At 38.7% G+C, this 21,741-nt stretch overlaps 1 protein-coding gene across 2 annotated transcripts in view; it reads left to right on the forward strand.

The window, feature by feature from the left end:
- SLC66A2 (solute carrier family 66 member 2) overlaps positions 1-21,741 on the forward strand; it is a 490,515-nt gene that overhangs the window by 116,048 nt on the left and 352,726 nt on the right. For both annotated transcript variants that reach the window (XM_053714832.1, XM_053714833.1), the window contains exon 3: positions 2,324-2,457. In XM_053714832.1, the coding sequence (XP_053570807.1) occupies positions 2,324-2,457 (134 nt within the window). The remainder of the gene's footprint in view (positions 1-2,323; positions 2,458-21,741) is intronic.

Here is a 21,741-nt window from a genome sequence, read left to right on the forward strand (position 1 = left end):
ACCTCTCACACAATCTCCTGCTCCTCTGAGAAACGGCTCAAATACATAGCAGATGCAGTTAACCCCACAGCTGTCAAAAAGGCTAAAACTGCTGGGTTAACTTAACTGCATCTACAATGTATTTGATATCAGCAAGGCACAGCAGCCCCCCACCTCTACTGCTATATGCCTTTATTGGATTCCTGGACAGGAGCAGGGCTCCTTTTCAGCAAAATGTTTAAAAAAAGAATATATATATATATGTGTGTGTATGTGTATGTATATATATATATATATATATATATGTATATATGCGTAACTGTGTATGTGATTGTATATTATATATGTGTGTGTGTATGTGTGTGTATATATATATATATATATATATATATATATATATATATATATATATATATATATATATATATATATATATATATATATATGAAGAAAGCAGCAACCAAGCTATACCTTTAACCAGCACTCGCTCATTAAGCAAATATAAGGGCTCTGAGGCTAAGGCCAATAAGACAGCTGCAGAGACTGACCATGCAATTTATTAACATCTTTTAATTTCCCATAATTAATAACAAAAGAAATAAAGGCACTGTGCTCAAACAGTAATGTATACGTTCCTCAACATACAGGATAATAGACCAGGAAAAAAAAACCTGTAAAAGGAAAACACCAATAAAGTCCTGCTAAGGTAGCTACCGAAGCGTGTTAATCAAAGCTGGGTTAGACCGCTGCAATTATTGGCCTGTTAATATTAGCAGTGTGTTAAGCAGGTCTTGATTAATATGCAGGTTAGTATAGCAGTCCCCAAAATTCAGCGTAGCTGTCAATGAGATAGTTTCCACATTATTAGTAATGGTGCCGCCAGATGCAGGATAGTGTTAAATCAGGTCGGTATACCCCGGACACTAGTGGCTAAACGGTAGGTCTTATGTTATGTATCAGTTCATTCTGGAGGGCTATTATAGATGTAAGAAAAGCAGCTGTCAAGTACCAATTTTTTATTATATATATATATATATACGGAAGGGAACTGCACTCCAAGACCGGACCAGGTACACATCCAGTGACTCAGCAACATCCCAGCCCTGGGTGCTAAATAGCACTCCAAAAAAGCTGTGATGTCACCAAAGCGACAGGCAGCTTGCATGGTGTGGCTGTGTTAGGGACTCAGGCAGTGGAAAGGACCTTGACGTGGTGCCTGAGCTTTTCCCATTTGGCCAGATGCGGTAACTAACCTTTTCAGTTGTGATTTTATCTTAGCTGTGAGCTATCTGGTGAGTGCTGGGTGTCTCTATGTGTTGTATTACTTTTTGTTTGTAATCCCCCTTATTTCTTGCACCCATTCCGGACTGGGGTTAACTGCCTGTGGCTCTGGTGACATCACAGCTTTTTTGGAGTGCTATTTAGCACCCAGGGCTGGGATGTTGCTGAGTCACTGGATGTGTACCTGGTCCGGTCTTGGAGTGCAGTTCCCTCCCGTGTTTTGTATTTCTCTTGGTGATTACATCCATCTGTGCACCCCTTCTTTGTTCTCAGTTTGTTTGGCTTTGTAAGCTCGCATGGTGTGGCTGTGTTAGGGACTCAGGCAATGGAAAGGACCTTGACGTGGTGCATGAGCTTTTCCCATTTGGCCAGATGCGGTAACTAACCTTTCCAGTTGTGATTTTATCTTAGCTGTGAGCTAGCGGGTGAGTGCTGGGTGTCTCTATGTGTTGTATTACTTTTTGTTTGTAATCCCTCTTGTTTCTTGCACCCATTCCGGACTGGGGTTAACTGCCTGTGGCTCTGGTGACATATCGCCCAGCCCTAATATATATATATATATATATATATATATATATATATATATATATATATATATATATATATATATATATATACTGTGTGTATATATGTATGTGTGTGTATATATATATATATATATATATATATATATATATATATATTAAAATTGACTCTCAAACTGGACCGGGTACACATCCCATAAGGCCTGTTCACCCTTGGGTGGTTCCAGTTTGTTTGATTGAGAGCCTGCATTGTTTGGTTGTATTAGGGACCCAGGATGAGTGGCAAACTTCCTCTGTGTGTTATATATAAAATGTGTGTGTATACATGTGTATTCGTCTGTTTACATGTGTATATGTTGAAAAACGTTGTCGACAGACTTTGTAAAAAAAAAAAAAAAGAAACTCAATATCAGCTAAGCAAAATAAAGCGAAGTACGCCTGTTTTTTTTTTTATTGGTAAGTGCTAATTAGAGACTTGATTCAAAATATGTTCATTTTGGAAAGTCTTATTTTATTTTCCTTATGTTTTCTTTTCTCAGGTTTGGGCGCCATTTTGAATCCCCACTTCTCTGGCAGAGTATTATTATGATTGTTACAATGCTGCTGATGTTGAAGCTGTGCACAGAAGTACGTGTGTTAAACGACCTGAACATGAAGCGCCGCTCCTTTACAGGTTAGTAGAGCAAATGCCTTTTAGCTCTCAAAATTTTAACTTATGCAAAGATGAGGTATGAATGCAAACATTATCTGATTTAAGAGTAAGAAAATACTGTCTTTAAAAAGATCAATTAATAGATTAACCCCCAAAATCAGTTTTTTGTCTGTTTGCTTGTGTTTACAGTAAATATGTGAGATCCACAAATATTAGTAAAACTATACATTTTACCCTTAAGGGGCATTGGAATTTTATCTTGTGCTATACATTGGACAATTTCTAACTTTTTCCTAAAAGCATACAAAGCAATAGAATGCATTTTCATCTATGGAAAAAAGTTCTTTGGATGCACCAACCATCTCTTTGCATTGTTCTCATAAGCTGTTAAGGGCATTATATTGTTTACTAAGTTTGTAGTGTGATACACTTGAGCTGGATACAATTTACCCTGTATGCACACCATATATATATAAATAAAATGTATGTGTGTTTCTATAGCAGTTTGGAAGTTTTTTTTTTAGCTTAGTGCAACACTGTCGGACCACTGTCTCTTTGGGATTATTCAGTAAACAGCTGTCCCTCTTTAATGTCACCAACAATATTTAGACTGTATTGTATAAAAACCAATTTACTAATTATTTTTTAAGGAGCTTAAAGGGTTTTATGTTCATTATTCAAAGCCATTCCTTTTTGACTCTTGTATCTGGTCAGATTTTGTCAAAACTGCTCTAATGGCTAATCCACATTTAAAGCAATGCATAAATGCACCAGTTTGTGTTATGCAAGCTTTGTGTTCATTTTTACTCTTATTTAGGTACTTTACTATTTGTAAACACTTATGAATATTAGTCACATATAGGTACTGTGTTAATACTTTTACAAACTAGTCACAATTTTTTGCAATTTTTGTTTAAGCAAATCAATAATGCTATATATGATGGAATTTACTAACATAGTAGGTAAATCGCTATAATTATTCTTTTTTTTTTTAAATTGTGATCATTAGTAGTAGATGTGTATTCATTACTTGCTACTTAAGGGAGTAATATGATCATTTTTTAACTATGTGAACAGATTAGTTGGCTTTATACTTTTGTGGATGTTTAGGGTGATATGATTGCATACCCTTAATTAAATACTTTACAAAATACCCATTTCTTTCATGTAATTAGCAAGAGTCCATGAGCTAGTGACGTATGGGATATACATTCCTACCAGGAGGGGCAAAGTTTCCCAAACCTCAAAATGCCTATAAATACACCCCTCACCACACCCACAATTCAGTTTTACAAACTTTGCCTCCGATGGAGGTGGTGAAGTAAGTTTGTGCTAGATTCTACGTTGATATGCGCTCCGCAGCAAGTTGGAGCCCGGTTTTCCTCTCAGCGTGCAGTGAATGTCAGAGGGATGTGAGGAGAGTATTGCCTATTTGAATGCAGTGATCTCCTTCTACGGGGTCTATTTCATAGGTTCTCTGTTATCGGTCGTAGAGATTCATCTCTTACCTCCCTTTTCAGATCGACGATATACTCTTATATATACCATTACCTCTGCTGATTCTCGTTTCAGTACTGGTTTGGCTTTCTACAAACATGTAGATGAGTGTCCTGGGGTAAGTAAATCTTATTTTCTGTGACACTCTAAGCTATGGTTGGGCACTTTGTTTATAAAGTTCTAAATATATGTATTCAAACATTTATTTGCCTTGACTCAGAATGTTCAACATTCCTTATTTTTCAGACAGTCAGTTTCATATTTGGGATAATGCACTTGAATTAATCAATTTTTTCTTACCTTCAAAAATTTGACTCTTTTTTCCCTGTGGGCTGTTGGGCTCGCGGGGGCTGAAAATGCTTCATTTTATTGCGTCATTCTTGGCGCGGACTTTTTTGGCGCAAAAAATTATTTTCCGTTTCCGGCATCATACGTGTCACCGGAAGTTGCGTCATTTTTTGACGTTATTTTGCGCCAAAAATGTCGGCGTTCCGGATGTGGCGTCATTTTTGGCGCCAAAAGCATTTAGGCGCCAAATAATGTGGGCGTCTGATTTGGCGCTAAAAAAATATGGGCGTCGCTTTTGTCTCCACATTATTTCAGTCTCATTTTTTCATTGCTTCTGGTTGCTAGAAGCTTGTTCTTTAGCATTTTTTCCCATTCCTGAAACTGTCATTTAAGGAATTTGATCAATTTTGCTTTATATGTTGTTTTTTCTCTTACATATTGCAAGATGTCTCACGTTGCATCTGAGTCAGAAGATACTACAGGAAAATCGCTGTCTAGTGCTGGATCTACCAAAGCTAAGTGTATCTGCTGTAAATTTTTGGTAGCTATTCCTCCGGCTGTTGTTTGTATTAATTGTCATGACAAACTTGTTAATGCAGATAATATTTCCTTTAGTAAAGTACCATTGCCTGTTGCAGTTCCTTCAACATCTAAGGTGCAGAATGTTCCTGATAACATAAGAGATTTTGTTTCTGAATCCATAAAGAAGGCTATGTCTGTTATTTCTCCTTCTAGTAAACGTAAAAAATCTTTTAAAACTTCTCTCCCTACAGATGAATTTTTAAATGAACATCATCATTCTGATTCTGATGACTCTTCTGGTTCAGAGGATTCTGTCTCAGAGATTGATGCTGATAAATCTTCATATTTATTTAAAATGGAATTTATTCGTTCTTTACTTAAAGAAGTACTAATTGCTTTAGAAATAGAGGATTCTGGTCCTCTTGATACTAATTCTAAACGTTTAGATAAGGTATTTAAATCTCCTGTGGTTATTCCAGAAGTTTTTCCTGTTCCTAATGCTATTTCTGCAGTAATTTCCAAAGAATGGGATAAATTGGGTAATTCATTTACTCCTTCTAAACGTTTTAAGCAATTATATCCTGTGCCGTCTGACAGATTAGAATTTTGGGACAAAATCCCTAAAGTTGATGGGGCTATTTCTACCCTTGCTAAACGTACTACTATTCCTACGTCAGATGGTACTTCGTTTAAGGATCCTTTAGATAGGAAAATTGAATCCTTTCTAAGAAAAGCTTATCTGTGTTCAGGTAATCTTCTTAGACCTGCTATATCATTGGCTGATGTTGCTGCAGCTTCAACTTTTTGGTTGGAAACTTTAGCACAACAAGTAACAGATCATGATTCTCATGATATTATTATTTTTCTTCAGCATGCTAATAATTTTTTCTGTGATGCAATTTTTGATATTATCAGAGTTGATGTCAGGTTTATGTCTCTAGCTATTTTAGCTAGAAGAGCTTTATGGCTTAAGACTTGGAATGCTGATATGGCTTCTAAATCAACTCTACTTTCCATTTCTTTCCAGGGTAACAAATTATTTGGTTCTCAGTTGGATTCTATTATCTCAACTGTTACTGGTGGGAAAGGAACTTTTTTACCACAGGATAAAAAATCTAAGGGTAAAAACAGGGCTAATAATCGTTTTCGTTCCTTTCGCTTCAACAAAGAACAAAAGCCTAATCCTTCATCCTCAGGAGCAGTTTCAGTTTGGAAACCATCTCCGGTCTGGAATAAATCCAAGCCTGCTAGAAAGGCAAAGCCTGCTTCTAAGTCCACATGAAGGTGCGGCCCTCATTCCAGCTCAGCTGGTAGGGGGCAGGTTACGTTTTTTCAAAGAAATTTGGATCAATTCTGTTCACAATCTTTGGATTCAAAACATTGTTTCAGAAGGGTACAGAATTGGTTTCAAGATGAGACCTCCTGCAAAGAGATTTTTTCTTTCCCGTGTCCCAGTAAATCCAGTGAAAGCTCAAGCATTTCTGAATTGTGTTTCAGATCTAGAGTTGGCTGGAGTAATTATGCCAGTTCCAGTTCCGGAACAGGGGATGGGGTTTTATTCAAATCTCTTCATTGTACCAAAGAAGGAGAATTCCTTCAGACCAGTTCTGGATCTAAAAATATTGAATCGTTATGTAAGGATACCAACGTTCAAGATGGTAACTATAAGGACTATCTTGCCTTTTGTTCAGCAAGGGCATTATATGTCCACAATAGATTTACAGGATGCATATCTGCATATTCCGATTCATCCAGATCATTATCAGTTCCTGAGATTCTCTTTTCTGGACAAGCATTACCAGTTTGTGGCTCTGCCGTTTGGCCTAGCTACAGCTCCAAGAATTTTTACAAAAGTTCTCGGTGCCCTTCTGTCTGTAATCAGAGAACAGGGTATTGTGGTATTTCCTTATTTGGACGATATCTTGGTACTTGCTCAGTCTTTACATTTAGCAGAATCTCATACGAATCGATTGCGTTGTTTCTTCAAGATCATGGTTGGAGGATCAATTTACCAAAAAGTTCATTGATTCCTCAGACAAGGGTAACTTTTCTGGGTTTCCAGATAGATTCAGTGTCCATGACTCTGTCTTTAACAGACAAGAGACGTCTAAAATTGATTTCAGCTTGTCGAAACCTTCAGTCACAATCATTCCCTTCGGTAGCCTTATGCATGGAAATTCTAGGTCTTATGACTGCTGCATCGGACGCGATCCCCTTTGCTCGTTTTCACATGAGACCTCTTCAGCTCTGTATGCTGAATCAATGGTGCAAGGATTACACAAAGATATCTCAATTAATATCTTTAAAACCGATTGTTCGACACTCTCTAACGTGGTGGACAGATCACCATCGTTTAATTCAGGGGGCTTCTTTTGTGCTTCCGACCTGGACTGTAATTTCAACAGATGCAAGTCTCACAGGTTGGGGAGCTGTGTGGGGATCTCTGACGGCACAAGGAGTTTGGGAATCTCAGGAGGTGAGATTACCGATCAATATTTTGGAACTCCGTGCAATTTTCAGAGCTCTTCAGTTTTGGCCTCTTCTGAAGAGAGAATCGTTCATTTGTTTTCAGACAGACAATGTCACAACTGTGGCATACATCAATCATCAAGGAGGGACTCACAGTCCTCTGGCTATGAAAGAAGTATCTCGAATTTTGGTTTGGGCGGAATCCAGCTCCTGTCTAATCTCTGCGGTTCATATCCCAGGTATAGACAATTGGGAAGCGGATTATCTCAGTCGCCAAACGTTGCATCCGGGCGAATGGTCTCTTCACCCAGAGGTATTTCTTCAGATTGTTCAAATGTGGGAACTTCCAGAAATAGATCTGATGGCGTCTCATCTAAACAAGAAACTTCCCAGGTATCTGTCCAGATCCCGGGATCCTCAGGCGGAGGCAGTGGATGCATTATCACTTCCTTGGAAGTATCATCCTGCTTATATCTTTCCGCCTCTAGTTCTTCTTCCAAGAGTAATCTCCAAGATTCTGAAGGAATGCTCGTTTGTTCTGCTGGTAGCTCCGGCATGGCCTCACAGGTTTTGGTATGCGGATCTTGTCCGGATGGCCTCTTGCCAACCGTGGACTCTTCCGTTAAGACCAGACCTTCTGTCACAAGGCCCTTTTTTCCATCAGGATCTGAAATCCTTAAATTTAAAGGTATGGAGATTGAACGCTTGATTCTTGGTCAAAGAGGTTTCTCTGACTCTGTGATTAATACTATGTTACAGGCTCGTAAATCTGTATCTAGAGAGATATATTATAGAGTCTGGAAGACTTATATTTCTTGGTGTCTTTCTCATCATTTTTCTTGGCATTCTTTTAGAATACCAAGAATTTTACAGTTTCTTCAGGATGGTTTAGATAAGGGTTTGTCCGCAAGTTCCTTGAAAGGTCAAATCTCTGCTCTTTCTGTTCTTTTTCACAGAAAGATTGCTATTCTTCCTGATATTCATTGTTTTGTACAAGCTTTGGTTCGTATAAAACCTGTCATTAAGTCAATTTCTCCTCCTTGGAGTTTGAATTTGGTTCTGGGAGCTCTTCAAGCTCCTCCGTTTGAACCTATGCATTCATTGGACATTAAATTACTTTCTTGGAAAGTTTTGTTCCTTTTGGCCATCTCTTCTGCCAGAAGAGTTTCTGAATTATCTGCTCTTTCTTGTGAGTCTCCTTTTCTGATTTTTCATCAGGATAAGGCGGTGTTGTGAACTTCTTTTGAATTTTTACCTAAAGTTGTGAATTCCAACAACATTAGTAGAGAAATTGTGGTTCCTTCATTATGTCCTAATCCTAAGAATTCTAAGGAGAAATCGTTGCATTCTTTGGATGTTGTTAGAGCTTTGAAATATTATGTTGAAGCTACTAAGTCTTTCCGAAAGACTTCTAGTCTATTTGTTATTTTTTCCGGTGCTAGAAAAGGCCAGAAAGCTTCTGCCATTTCTTTGGCATCTTGGTTGAAATCTTTAATTCATCTTGCCTATGTTGAGTCGGGTAAAACTCCGCCTCAGAGGATTACAGCTCATTCTACTAGGTCAGTTTCTACTTCCTGGGCGTTTAGGAATGAAGCTTCGGTTGATCAGATTTGCAAAGCAGCAACTTGGTCCTCTTTGCATAGTTTTACTAAATTCTACCATTTTGATGTATTTTCTTCTTCTGAAGCAGTTTTTGGTAGAAAAGTACTTCAGGCAGTGGTTTCAGTTTGAATCTTCTGCTTATGTTTTTCATTAAACTTTATTTTGGGTGTGGATTATTTTCAGCAGGAATTGGCTGTCTTTATTTTATCCCTCCCTCTCTAGTGACTCTTGTGTGGAAAGATCCACATCTTGGGTAATCATTATCCCATACGTCACTAGCTCATGGACTCTTGCTAATTACATGAAAGAAAACATAATTTATGTAAGAACTTACCTGATAAATTCATTTCTTTCATATTAGCAAGAGTCCATGAGGCCCGCCCTTTTTTTGTGGTGGTTATGATTTTGTATAAAGCACAATTATTCCAATTCCTTATTTTATATGCTTTCGCACTTTTTTATCACCCCACTTCTTGGCTATTCGTTAAACTGAATTGTGGGTGTGGTGAGGGGTGTATTTATAGGCATTTTGAGGTTTGGGAAACTTTGCCCCTCCTGGTAGGAATGTATATCCCATACGTCACTAGCTCATGGACTCTTGCTAATATGAAAGAAATGAATTTATCAGGTAAGTTCTTACATAAATTATGTTATTTAAAGGGACATTCTATACCATGGTCATCTTAAAGTCTAACTTTAGATTAAGCTGCAAATATCCTTCTGCACCCTTTCTATATCATGCAGCAGTAACAAGAAACATGTTTTTTTTTTTTAAATGACTATTGTTTCTGGTCCCTTTGAAATGGCTGCCGAGAGGACGACTTCCAGTAGGGCAGAGTTAGCAATAGTGTGGCACGCTAACTTCGGGCTCTGAGATGAAAGGCTCTATAGATCTACCTAGGCTGTACATTATCCTTGGCTGGCTAACAAAGGACCCAGTCAGGATATACGGTTCAGGAGAACCACACAGTAGCCAGAAGCCACACTTGCAGCTCAACTTACTTTGCAGGGTCATTAAACCTCTTGGCGTTCGTACCTACCCAGAGCGGAGACACTAGCAACGGCTGACTGAAGGTTCCATCTATTGAGCTGAAGGAAGTACGAACGAACAGGTTATCCAGACGGTGTGGCCATAAGCTGTGGGTATCGGAGGTGTCCGGGCCAAGCATTTTTTCCCCGCACCGGAGCTGGAATAGGATGCAGAGTCCTAGACAGATCCTGGCGCACTGAAAGTGGGAAGTAAAGTGCAAGTACTACCGTGGGCTGCTATCTGTATACCTGAGGGGTCCGGTCATGTATCGTCAGAAACACGTCTGGTAAAGTAAAGGCAGTAATTACGGCCCTGTGCCTGGTTCAGTTTTCCTGTGTATCTGGTGGAACTGGCAACGTATTGACAGAAACACGACTGTTAAAGTAAATGCAGTGACTACGGCTCTGTGTCTGTCTTGTGTCCAGCTGGGAGCGACTTAAGCTATGGGTTTTATTGTTAATATAACAGCTTCAAAGAATACCCAGATGTAAAAATTGGCTTAAAGCCCATTGAAGGGTAGAGGATAGCTGTTCTTTTAGGATCCTATGGATAAGAAGTTAGAAGGGTTACTTAAAGGGACAGTATACACTCATTTTCATATAACTGCATGTAATAGACACTACTATAAAGAATAAAATGCACAGATACTGATCTAAAAATCCAGTATAAAACTGTTTAAAAACGTACTTGGAAGCTTTCAGTTTAGCTCTGCTGAAAAGGTAGCTGGAAAGCCCACTGCAAGTGGGAAATAAGACACTCCCCCCATCCCCTTCTTTTGCATATGAAAAGACCCTTTATACAAGCAGGAGCAAGCTGGAGAGGGTAGCTGACGGTATTCTCATAAAACTTTGGGGCTTGTTTTGGAGTCTGAAAATCAGAGCAATGTTATTTAAAAATAAGCAAAACTATAAAAAAAAATAAAAAACAACTTTATGGGCTATATAAATAGATCATCTACAAAACATTTATGCAAAGAAAAAATTAGTGTATAATGTCCCTTTAAGCACAAGAACTGTGGTGGAGGATATACTCTATGCACATAATATCAAGGGCAAGCTTTTATATCATATCGGATCTACCACCTAATTCAGTGCTACATCCAGCTGGGAAACGTCCTAAGCCGTGAGCTAAAGAATAGTACAATAAGCTCTGGGTTTGATCAGCATTAAAAGTTTGCATATTGAATCTATCTAAAGGTTACTTTAAGCCCAATAATTGTGATGGCTGGTAGAACCTGTGTACAAAACCACAGGAGCAAGACACTTATGCTATTTTTCTCTTTTGGTAAAACATACAGTTGTTTGAACATCTTGTGGGCCGGTTGGAGTTCTGCCTGATCTAGGGGCTCAGATTGTTTCCATGGAGTGGACTGGAAAGCAAGTGTAAACGTGATCTCTCTCGCCATGGAAGTGATGGCTGGGTATAAACTGTATACAGAGAGCGCCTAATCTGTCCCAGAATAAAATATTTTAACCTGGCTGGATGGGACTATATGTAATTTCCCTAAAATATCTGGGAGGAGAAGGATAAATGCTGATGGGGATAACCAAAATTGTTGATAAAATAACCTATCAAATTCTCCATTTAAACCATTAAGCCAAAGACCCACATTGTGTGGGAACACTGTTATAGCTGTGTAGGATTCATTTTGGTTCTCTGCTGTTTTCTTTTTTCTCTCCTCTTTTATGTGCTATACGTTGTGCATTTAAGTATGTTTGTTTATTAACTGATGTATACTTAGAGGGGGGTAATAAGGAATTTATTATTGAAGAGAGGGATATTTGGAGTTCAATATATATGAAATAGTATTAGACTCCTAGGAGGTTGTCCTTGACAATAGGTGAACAACTAGTATATTAATTATCGTATAGTGGGCAAAAGGGCTGCAAGCTGCTATTTAGGTTAAAGTATAAAGATTATTGTGGGTTGTTTTTTCTTTCTTTTTCTTTTTTTCCTCTTGCTTTTTACCTCCGCTTGTCTTTCCACTTTTATGTTCTTACTATCAAAGCTAAGTTTGGCAATTATATTCAGTAGCCTTTTGTGATACTAAGAATATCAAGTGTTAAAAAGTGGCACACTACTCATAAATGATGTTAAACTATTTTTTTCTTTATATTACAGGGCACTAATTTATTATTACTTTTTTTTGGCATACGTCTTGTATCAATTGAGTAATTTGATACATAAACGGTTGACTGTGATACTGCAATTGCTTCTTCTCACTAGTCCACATTAGCACGTGTACTCTGCTACACTTATTGTTTCACCGTGCATACACTTCATAATATTTTTTCTTTTGTTTTTTTTTATTGGTTTATCTCTATAGGTAAGCATTTAATTGATCACCCACTACCTCATTTGTTCTTTTTTCACTATAAAAGGATTATTAGTCTTTTTGTTGACGTATCTCTCCCTATGGAAGGATTTATCTCACACTCTAAGTCTAACTCACCCAACATGCCACCCAAACACGAAGACAGGAAACTTAAGCCCAATGATAGTTTGGCGGATACACAAAATGAGACAAGTATAGGCAACCTGGATTCTACTATATTATTGCAACAAATTTCAGAGTTGCTAATGCCACAATTTGACTCCTTAAAACAGGAGATGGTCAACCTTACTAGCGAAGATAAACAATTCTCTGTACGTATGTCTGAACTAGAAACACGAGTCTCAGATATGGAAGATAGATCAATTGCCCAGGAACAGTCTATCCCTTCTCAGGAAAGCAAATTAAATACACTACACTCCAGAATAGAAGAACTAGAGGATAGGTCCAGACGCAACAACCTTAGGGTTATTGGACACCCAGAGACTGGGGATTTTCAAGATCTACTAAATTTTGCATCAGTCAAACTCCCCCAACTAGTAGGTAGCAACTTAGACAATGCGAGGATTCCCATAGAAAGCGCTCATAGAGTGGGACCTGCACGGAAAATTCTAGACAGCACAGTAAGACCAAGAGCAGTAATAATCAAGTTCCTGAACTTTCAGGATAATTTTCATATACTTAGGCTATACCACAAAAACAATAATATTATGATAGGGAACACCAAAGTATTATTGTTTCAGGATTTTTTGGCTGAGACACAGGCTAAGCGTAGAGAAATGGCACCATACTGCTCCAAGTTGATCAAAGCCAATTTTAAGGCAAGATTGATATACCCGGCTAAAATAATCTTGGATAAAGGTGGCAACATTTTAACATTTAACAAGGTGGAGAAAGTTCAGGCTTTCTGCTATAAGAATTTTGTGGAGTAAACACTTAGGCCTCGCTTCCATTGAGTCGTAATTCAGTTTGCGTGCACTCGCAAACCGTTAAATATGCTTTCGAAAGCAATAGCGTTTAACGACTGTTTCCAATGGCGCGTTATACCTCAATATCGGCTGCCGGACTTCGGCTGCCGAAAAGATTTTCGCGTCCCATAGAAAGTAATAGAAGCCGTTAATCAATAAATTATACCAGGTTTCCATTGAAAGCGCTAACCGTTAATACACTGTCGGAGGCTGTCGATACATTGAGAAATATTACCCCCAGCTCAACTAGGTGTAAAGGAGGAAAAAAGAGCTATTTGAGGCCTGTTTCTCATTGAAATAGCAAATCACAAAAAAATTATGAGTGTTTCAATGTACAAATAACATTATATATGCTACATTTATTGGTCCTATGTATAGGAATATTTGCACCCATGTTGTCATAGAAATTTCAATATGTATGTGCATATAAAAATATATGCAAGCACCACAATTATGGAACGACCTCCCGCACACTTTCAAACCTTCCCCATGCCTAATATCCTTTAAGAGATCCCTCTCTACATATCTCAAAACAGAATGCACCTGTCATTGTTGATTATATATTTCCTACCGGTTCTATGTTAAATTTTTGTGCATATATGGTGTATTATTTTTTTTTTTTATTTTATTGTACCCATTGTATCAATGCAATGTTTTGTGGACCCAGGAGATACTTGAAAACCATAGAAATCTCAATGTATCTTTCCTGGTAAAATATTATAAAAATAAATAAAATATCTACCTATTCAAAATGAAACCTTTGCCCAGGGATGCTATATATAATCTCAATACATATAGAAAAATAATTCAAAGGAAATAAGTTGTTTATCATGAAGATGAGTTTTATTATTACAGATTTACCCTCATTCAAATGTAATTTTCAATGTGAAAATCATATTTATTCAATACAAAACGATGACACATTAAAGTTATAATGTGTCATAGTACTAATATTTATAAAATATATGTAATGTCATGTCTGCTAAAGCAGATAATACATTTGCAATATTTAGACTATTAACCAAAATACATAAGTGCTTAATATTACATACTTCAAGAGATATGAAGTATTGTCTTTAACATGGAGTTATTGAAACATTTTAAAAGTGCATTGTGCATTGGTCCCAGGGAGAGTCTGTGTCTGTTCATATGATGTCAATTAAAATGAATTAATCACCTCTATATCATGGCAATCACATATATGTTGTATATACATCAGTGCATAAATATCCTAAAGATACATTTATCTAATTATTCTAAATATTGAATAATAATCTTGACAAAAAGGAGTGCATTAGTCATGATAGGTATTAGTCATGATAGGTATATATTTCAGATATTACATTCCACATAGGACTATAAGAATGAATGCAAGGTATTTGGCCATATCAACAGGAAGGAGTATTTACTTTTCAACTCTTCTATAACTGTATAACCCTTATTAGCTTCATCTGAAGGAGCAAACAACATATGCTTGTGGAATATAAATCATAACATTTACACATGTCACGTTGACTTATGTTAGATAGCATATACTGTATAAATTTCAGACACGTATCCCCAAGTATTCTTAAACGGCATAATATGATATCCTCAATAAAAGGACACATAAATTTATCAACAATGTACACCTGCATATTAATTGACATCATGTGAAATAAAAATGAATAAAGCTGTTCATTTTTAGCAGATAAACAGCTATTAGAATAATATTAAGATATATGTTCAAATTTGGATTAGAAAAATGGATGCATATTTATGAGATGAAAATCGCACTTAAAAAAGTGCTTTAGTGCAAAAATTAGATATGATATATCTTGGGTTGAAATAAAAGAATATTAATTAATTCTTGCGGCGGGATTTTGCCTTTGGAGGAGAGGTACTTAGGGGGGCAGTGTGGCGTCTTGTGCGACGCCCACCAGCTGAATGTGAGGCTAATAACCGCGATTCAGGGTCCTGCAGGGAGATGACAGAGGATGCAAGGGAGGATGGAGTTTGGGGCCTATCCGCGAGCCTCTCCACTGCCTCTGCCAGGCGGACGAGTGAGGCATTATGGATGTCCATTTGGCTCTGTATCCTTCTCAAATCCTGCTGCTGCTGGAGCCTGGACAGCCTAAGCTCTCTATGTATGAGCCTCAGTAGATCATCCTGCTGGGACTGTGCCGGACCCTGTTGTACATTTGGTGTCTCAGGAACTAATAATTGGCTGGTTCCAGGGCTGTCTCTCCGTATTGGTGACTGTGAGGTTGTCTGTGATGGCACTGTTGGCAATACATTGGTGGGTGCAGTGGGTGGTGGTGTGGATTCCTGTTGTGCCATAGGAGTGGGAGGCATATAGTACAGATGATGCAGATCTGTATGCTGCTGTGGTGGGTGCATCATCTGCTGCTGAGGAGGATGTTGTGGTGGGTGCATCATCTGCTGCTGAGGAGGATGTTGTGGGGGGTGCATCATCTGCTGCTGAGGAGGATGTTGTGGGGGGTGCATCATCTGCTGCGGTGGGTGCAGCTGTGGGGGCTGTGCCATTTGTTGCTGCGAAGTATGCATGAACTGCCATTGTTGAGGAGGATGAGTCTGCTGGGGTTCAGAACCCAAAACATGAAATGTTGTCTCCGAAGTAGATGGAGAAGGGCATGATACATCCTCCACCTCATATGCCCTAGGCTGCTGCATATCATCTTCTAAGAGGCTGATATAGGAGGTAGTGTCACCATAGATATCCTCATCCTCCTCAGTGAATGTAGGAACATCCTGCTGTGGTGTTGGTGCAGCTTCATACTCCTCCTGTTCGGAACCTACAAATAAATATACGGTATGTTTACATTATCTATCTAATAGAATATATTACTTTGTAGCATAACAATACAGACTATTATATTCCATATTTATGTGTATATATGTACACACACACACACATACACACACACACACACACACACATACACACACACACATACACACACACACATACACACACACATACACACACACATACACACACATACACACACACACATACACATACACACACATACACACACACACACACACATATAGTGTGTTTGGGATAAAATCAAAGCATATATGACCATAACTGAGGAATCTTTATAGACTGTGTCTTAAAGGGACATTGTTAAAGGGACACTGTACCCAAATATTTTCTTTTGTGCTTCAGATAGAGCATGCAATTTTATTCAACTTTCGGATTTACTCCTATTTTCAAATGTTCTTTATTCTCTTGGTATCTTTATTTGAAATGCAAGAATGTAAGTTTAGATGGTGGCCCATTTTTGGTGAACAACCTAGGTTGTCCTTGCTGATTGGTGGATAAATGCATCCACCAATCAAAAACTGCTGTCCAGAGTTCTGAACCTAGAAAAAAAGCTTACATGTCTTATTTTTCATATAAAGATAGCAAGAGAATGAAGAGAAATTCATAATAGGAGTAAATTAGAAAGTTGCTTAAAATTGCATGCTGTATCTGAATCACAAAATAAATATTTTGGGTACAGTGTCCCTTTAAGGACAATGACACATGATTTATATGAAATGCTTAATATTCTTGGATATTATATTATCAATATTCTTGCTTGTCGGAGCAGATATACAATACAGAGTGCTTGCTGAACATATTAAATACAACTATGTAAATTTAGATTCATAGCTAAACACAGATGGGTATTTATGATATACAACATATATACATCACATATATGGTTATATTTAATATTGAATATTCACCTTCATACACCTCTTCAGGTGGCACAGAGGTGTCCATTGTCCCCTTACATCCGTAAACAGATTCATCCGAGATGACATTGGACAGCATCTCCTCCCATGACCTTAGGTGTATTCTCTTGCTAGGACCACCACCTGTCCCACGTGCATATTTGGCCTGCTGTGCCAGCTTAGCTTTGGTTTCCCTCCTGCAGTCATGATAGCGGTGTTTAATGCTGGCAGTAGAACGATTACGTCCTAAGCAGCTGACTGCCACTCGAATCTCCTCCCACAGCTTATTCCGGACAGCCGGCCTCAGGTTAGGGTTCTCCAGCTGAGCTGCCCTCTCCAAGTATGCCTCAACAAGAGCCTCCTTCTCCTCCTCAGAGTACCTCTCCTCTCTTAGCCTGCCCTTCACACCTGAAGGGCCAGCAGACACAGACTCTCCCTCCTGTGACTGGGGACCAGCCCTCTCTACCTCCTCTGTCCCTGCAGGCTGTGACAGGCTACCACCAGCCCCACCCCCAGTTGCCACAGTCTGCCCCACTTTCCCTTTTCTTTTTGTGCCTAGCTGAGGCTGACTCCTCCTCACTCCTCCCACCTCCATTCCTCTTCCACCCTCTCTCCTTCCCTCCTCTGCCAGGGTTTGAGGAAGGACAAATCCTCCACCCAAACCTCGGCCCCTATTCCTGCCCATACTACTCCCTACTTCCCCCCTCCCCCTCCCTCTATCCACCCTCACCACTGCCCTCCCCCTAGCCACCCCCTTCCCAACTCCACTAGGCCTATCCATCCCTTTCTCCTTCCTCCCTAACTCTAACCTAACACTAAAGTCCCTAGCTTACCTAACTACACTAATTCACCTAACTAAACCCTAAATTAAATAGCCCCAAAACTAACTACCTAACCTATCTAGACCCTAACTATCTCTATTCTATATCCCTCAAAATAAAAATAAAATGTGGGGGTGAAAATAAACAAAGGGATGTAAATGAAAAAGGAAAAACTAAGGAGGATTAGAACAAAATTATAGAAAAATAATAAGGGATGCAAATTAAGAAAGGGGTGAGCTATATAGTCAAATGAAACAAAAAATATGGGATGTTAAAAAAAAAAAAATAGGATGGGCAAAATGTATATATAAAAAAACAAGTTATATAGTGAGGAAGGGAAGGGTAGTCAAAGGGGGGATGGGAAGTGGAATAAGGGGATTAATGAAAGGAGTAATAAAGGAAGATGGGGATATGGGGGTTAATGAAAAAAAAAAATGTGAATGTGTTTGTATCAAATAAAAGTGTGTATGTGTGTGTGTGTGTATTTGTGTGTATAAATTAATGTGTGTTAATTAACTAATGTATGGATGTGTGTGTGTGTGTTCCTAATATTATATGAGGCCTACAATAAGAATATATGAAAATCAAATATCAAACTCTCCACTAACTCTCAAACAACTCTCAAAAACCCAAAACTCCTACCAACGCAACTAGCTCCCGTGTCTTTCTCTCTAGAGGCGATCACAGGTAAAGAGCGCAGGCGCAAACCGTTATTCTTATAGACAGAGGTCGGGTTACCATGGCAATGCACTTGTTATGGCGCGCTTTTCGACAAATCCGACATCGGTTGGCAACGCAAACTTACGTACGGCCGAAAAGAGCGACTGCGCGCAACACGCTAATCTTTTCAATGGAAACCTGGTACTAAAATGGAGCCGTAAATTACTTTTAGCTGTCGTCCGCTTCGGTAGCTTACGGCTCCATTTTTAACGACTCAATGGAAGCGAGGCCTATGACGTTTGGGTGACCAGACATAAATATATAGTTTGCAAGGTTGCTGCCTTTCTCTGCCCTATATTACACTTGTTGTGTGGTTGTTTAAATGACTATGAAGGCTCCCAGATAGCCAGGTACACGTATGTAAGAGAAATTTTTTTTTTATTTCTTTACAGGCAACATCCTGTTAAGAAAAGGATTTTTAATTATGTTTTGTTTGTTTTTTTCCTCTCCCTGTACCTGCCTCTGGTTTCCCTGCATTAAAGGGACACTAAACCCAATTTTTTGCTTTCATGATTCAGATAGAGCATGCAATTTAAAGCAACTTTCTAATATACTCCTATTATCAATTTTTCTTCGTTCTCTTGCTATCTTTATTTAAAAAGCAGGAATGTGATGCATAGGAGCCGGCCCATTTTGAGTTAAGAACCTGGGTTATGCTTGCTTATTGGTGTGTAAATGTAAACCTCCAATAAGCAAGCGCTATCCATGGTGCTGAACATAAAATGGACTGGCTGCTAAGATTTACATTCCTGCTTTTAAAATAAAGATAGCAAGAGAACGAAGAAAAATTGATAATAGGAGTAAATTAGAAAGTTGCTTAAAATGTCATGCTCTATCTGAATCATGAAAGAAAAAAAATTGGGTTCAGTGTCCTTTTAAGGGTTAATGAATAAACTCAAATTAATATCCTGGAGCATTGGAGGAATTTCATCCCCAATTAAGAGGAAACATGATAAAGCATTTAGGGACCCAAAAACCAGATATAGCATTTGTGCAGGAGACGCATATTAGGCCCCAGGAAGCCATCAAAGTTCAATCCAAATGGGTAGGAGATGTGGTGTTTACCCTCTACGACAGATCTAAAAGAGTCCTAGCTATACTGATTAATAAGCAGTTAGATTATCAGATAAAATCAGCAGATAATGACCCAGAAGGGAGATATAGGATACTAGAAATAGAAATAAATAGGAGTCAATTTGTGTTTTGTAATGTTTATGGGCCAAATACGGCGGAGAAAGAGTTCTGGGATGGCATCAGTTTGAAATTGTTTCCTTTTTTTTTTTAAAAACATAGTGGTCGTAGGAGATTTTAATCTGGCTTTTATAGATAGATCTCACTCAAGGTATCTTCCCAGGAAAAATAGGGAAACTAAAGTTTTACAGATGTTTTGTCAAAAATTGGCTCTCAATGATATATGGCGTACACAAAACCCAGATAATAGAGAGTTTACGTGCGTATCTAAGGCACATAAGTCCTTCTCCAGAATAGACTATTTCTCCAACATTGGTGTGTCCGGTCCACGGCGTCATCCATTACTTGTGGGAAATATTCTCTTCCCCAACAGGAAATGGCAAAGAGCACAGCAAAAGCTGTCCATATAGCCCCTCCTCAGGCTCCGCCCCCCAGTCATTCTCTTTGCCGCTCTGAACAAGTAGCATCTCCACGGAGATGGTGAAGAGTATGTGGTGTTGTAGTTGTAGTTTTTTATTCTTCTATCAAGAGTTTGTTATTTTAAAATAGTGCCGGTTTGTACTATTTACTCTAAAACAGAAAAGGATGAAGAGTTCTGTTTATAAGAGGAGTATGATTTTAGCAGCAGTAACTAAAATCAATTGCTGTTCCCACGCAGGACTGTTGAGCCCAGAGAACTTCAGTTGGGGGGAACAGTTTGCAGACTTTTCTGCTTAAGGTATGACTAGTCCATTTTCTAACAAGACTGTGTAATGCTAGAAGACTGTCATTTTACCTCTTGGGGATCGATAAGCCATTTTCTTAGACTCTTAACAGAAAGCAGGCTTATTATGGGCTATACACTGGTTGACACTCTTGTGGGCTAAATCGATTGCTTTATTTAGATTTTTTATGAAGTTTGAAGTGATATTTCTAAACTTTTAGTGTGGGGAATGTTTTTAGACGCCAGGCAGTCATTTAGACACCTTCCCAGTCAGGAAGGGCCTTTCACTATAGTAGGCAGAGCCTCATTTTCGCGCCATAATTGCGCAGTTTCTTTTGGATGCAGTGCATGCAGCTGCATGTGAGAGGGTCTGGTGATCATTGAAAACGTTCCTGGAAGGCTTAATTTGGTATCGTATAACCCCCAGGGACAGGTGGAGTCGCAGCAAACGCTGTGGCTGGGACTGTAGTGGGGTTAAAGTTGTTAATTGATTAAACGGCTCCGGTTTCCTCATTTAGGGGGTTAAAAGCTTGAAGATTGGGGTGCAATACTGTAAAAGCATTAAGACACTGTGGTGAAAATTTGGTAAAGATTGGATATTTCCTTCATAATTTTTCACATATTCAGAAATAAAGTGTGCTCTGTTTAACATTTAAAGAGACAGTAACGGTTTTATTTAAAAACATTTTTTTTGCATTATTAGCCTGTTTAAGCCTGTCTAACATGTCTGTACCTTCAGATAGAACATGTTCTGTATGTATGGAGGCCAAGATGGTCCCCCCTTCAAATGTATGTGATAATTGTGCCATGGCGTCCAGACAAAGTAAGGACAGTACTGTCACATTTAATAAGGTTGCCCAAGATGATTCATCAAATGAAGGTAGTGGGGATAGTTCTTCATCCTCTCCTTCTGTGTCAATACCAGTTATGCCCGCGCAGGCGACCCCTAGTACATCTAGCGCGCCAATGCTTGTTACTATGCAACAATTAACGACAGTAATGGATAATTCCATAGCTAATATTTTATCCAAAATGCCAGCATTTCAAAGAAAGCGTGATTGCTCAGTTTTAAATACAGTGGAGCAAGAAGGCGCTGACGATAATTTATCTGTCATACCCTCACACCAGTCAGAAGTGGCAGTGAGGGAGGGTTTGTCGGAGGGAGAACTTTCTTATTCAGGAAGAATTTCTCAACAGGCAGAACCTGATGTTGTGACGTTTAAATTTAAGTTAGAGCATCTCCGCGCATTACTTAAGGAGGTGCTAACTACACTGGATGAGTGTGACTCTTTGGTCATTCCAGAAAAATTGTGCAAGATGGACAAATTCTTAGAGGTCCCGGTGCACCCTGATGCCTTTCCGATACCTAAAAGGGTGGCGGACATAGTGAATAAGGAGTGGGAGAAACCAGGTATACCTTTTGTCCCACCGCC

This window comes from Bombina bombina, chromosome 5, assembly GCF_027579735.1.
Source record: "Bombina bombina isolate aBomBom1 chromosome 5, aBomBom1.pri, whole genome shotgun sequence".
NCBI classification, from domain to species: Eukaryota; Metazoa; Chordata; class Amphibia; order Anura; family Bombinatoridae; genus Bombina; species Bombina bombina.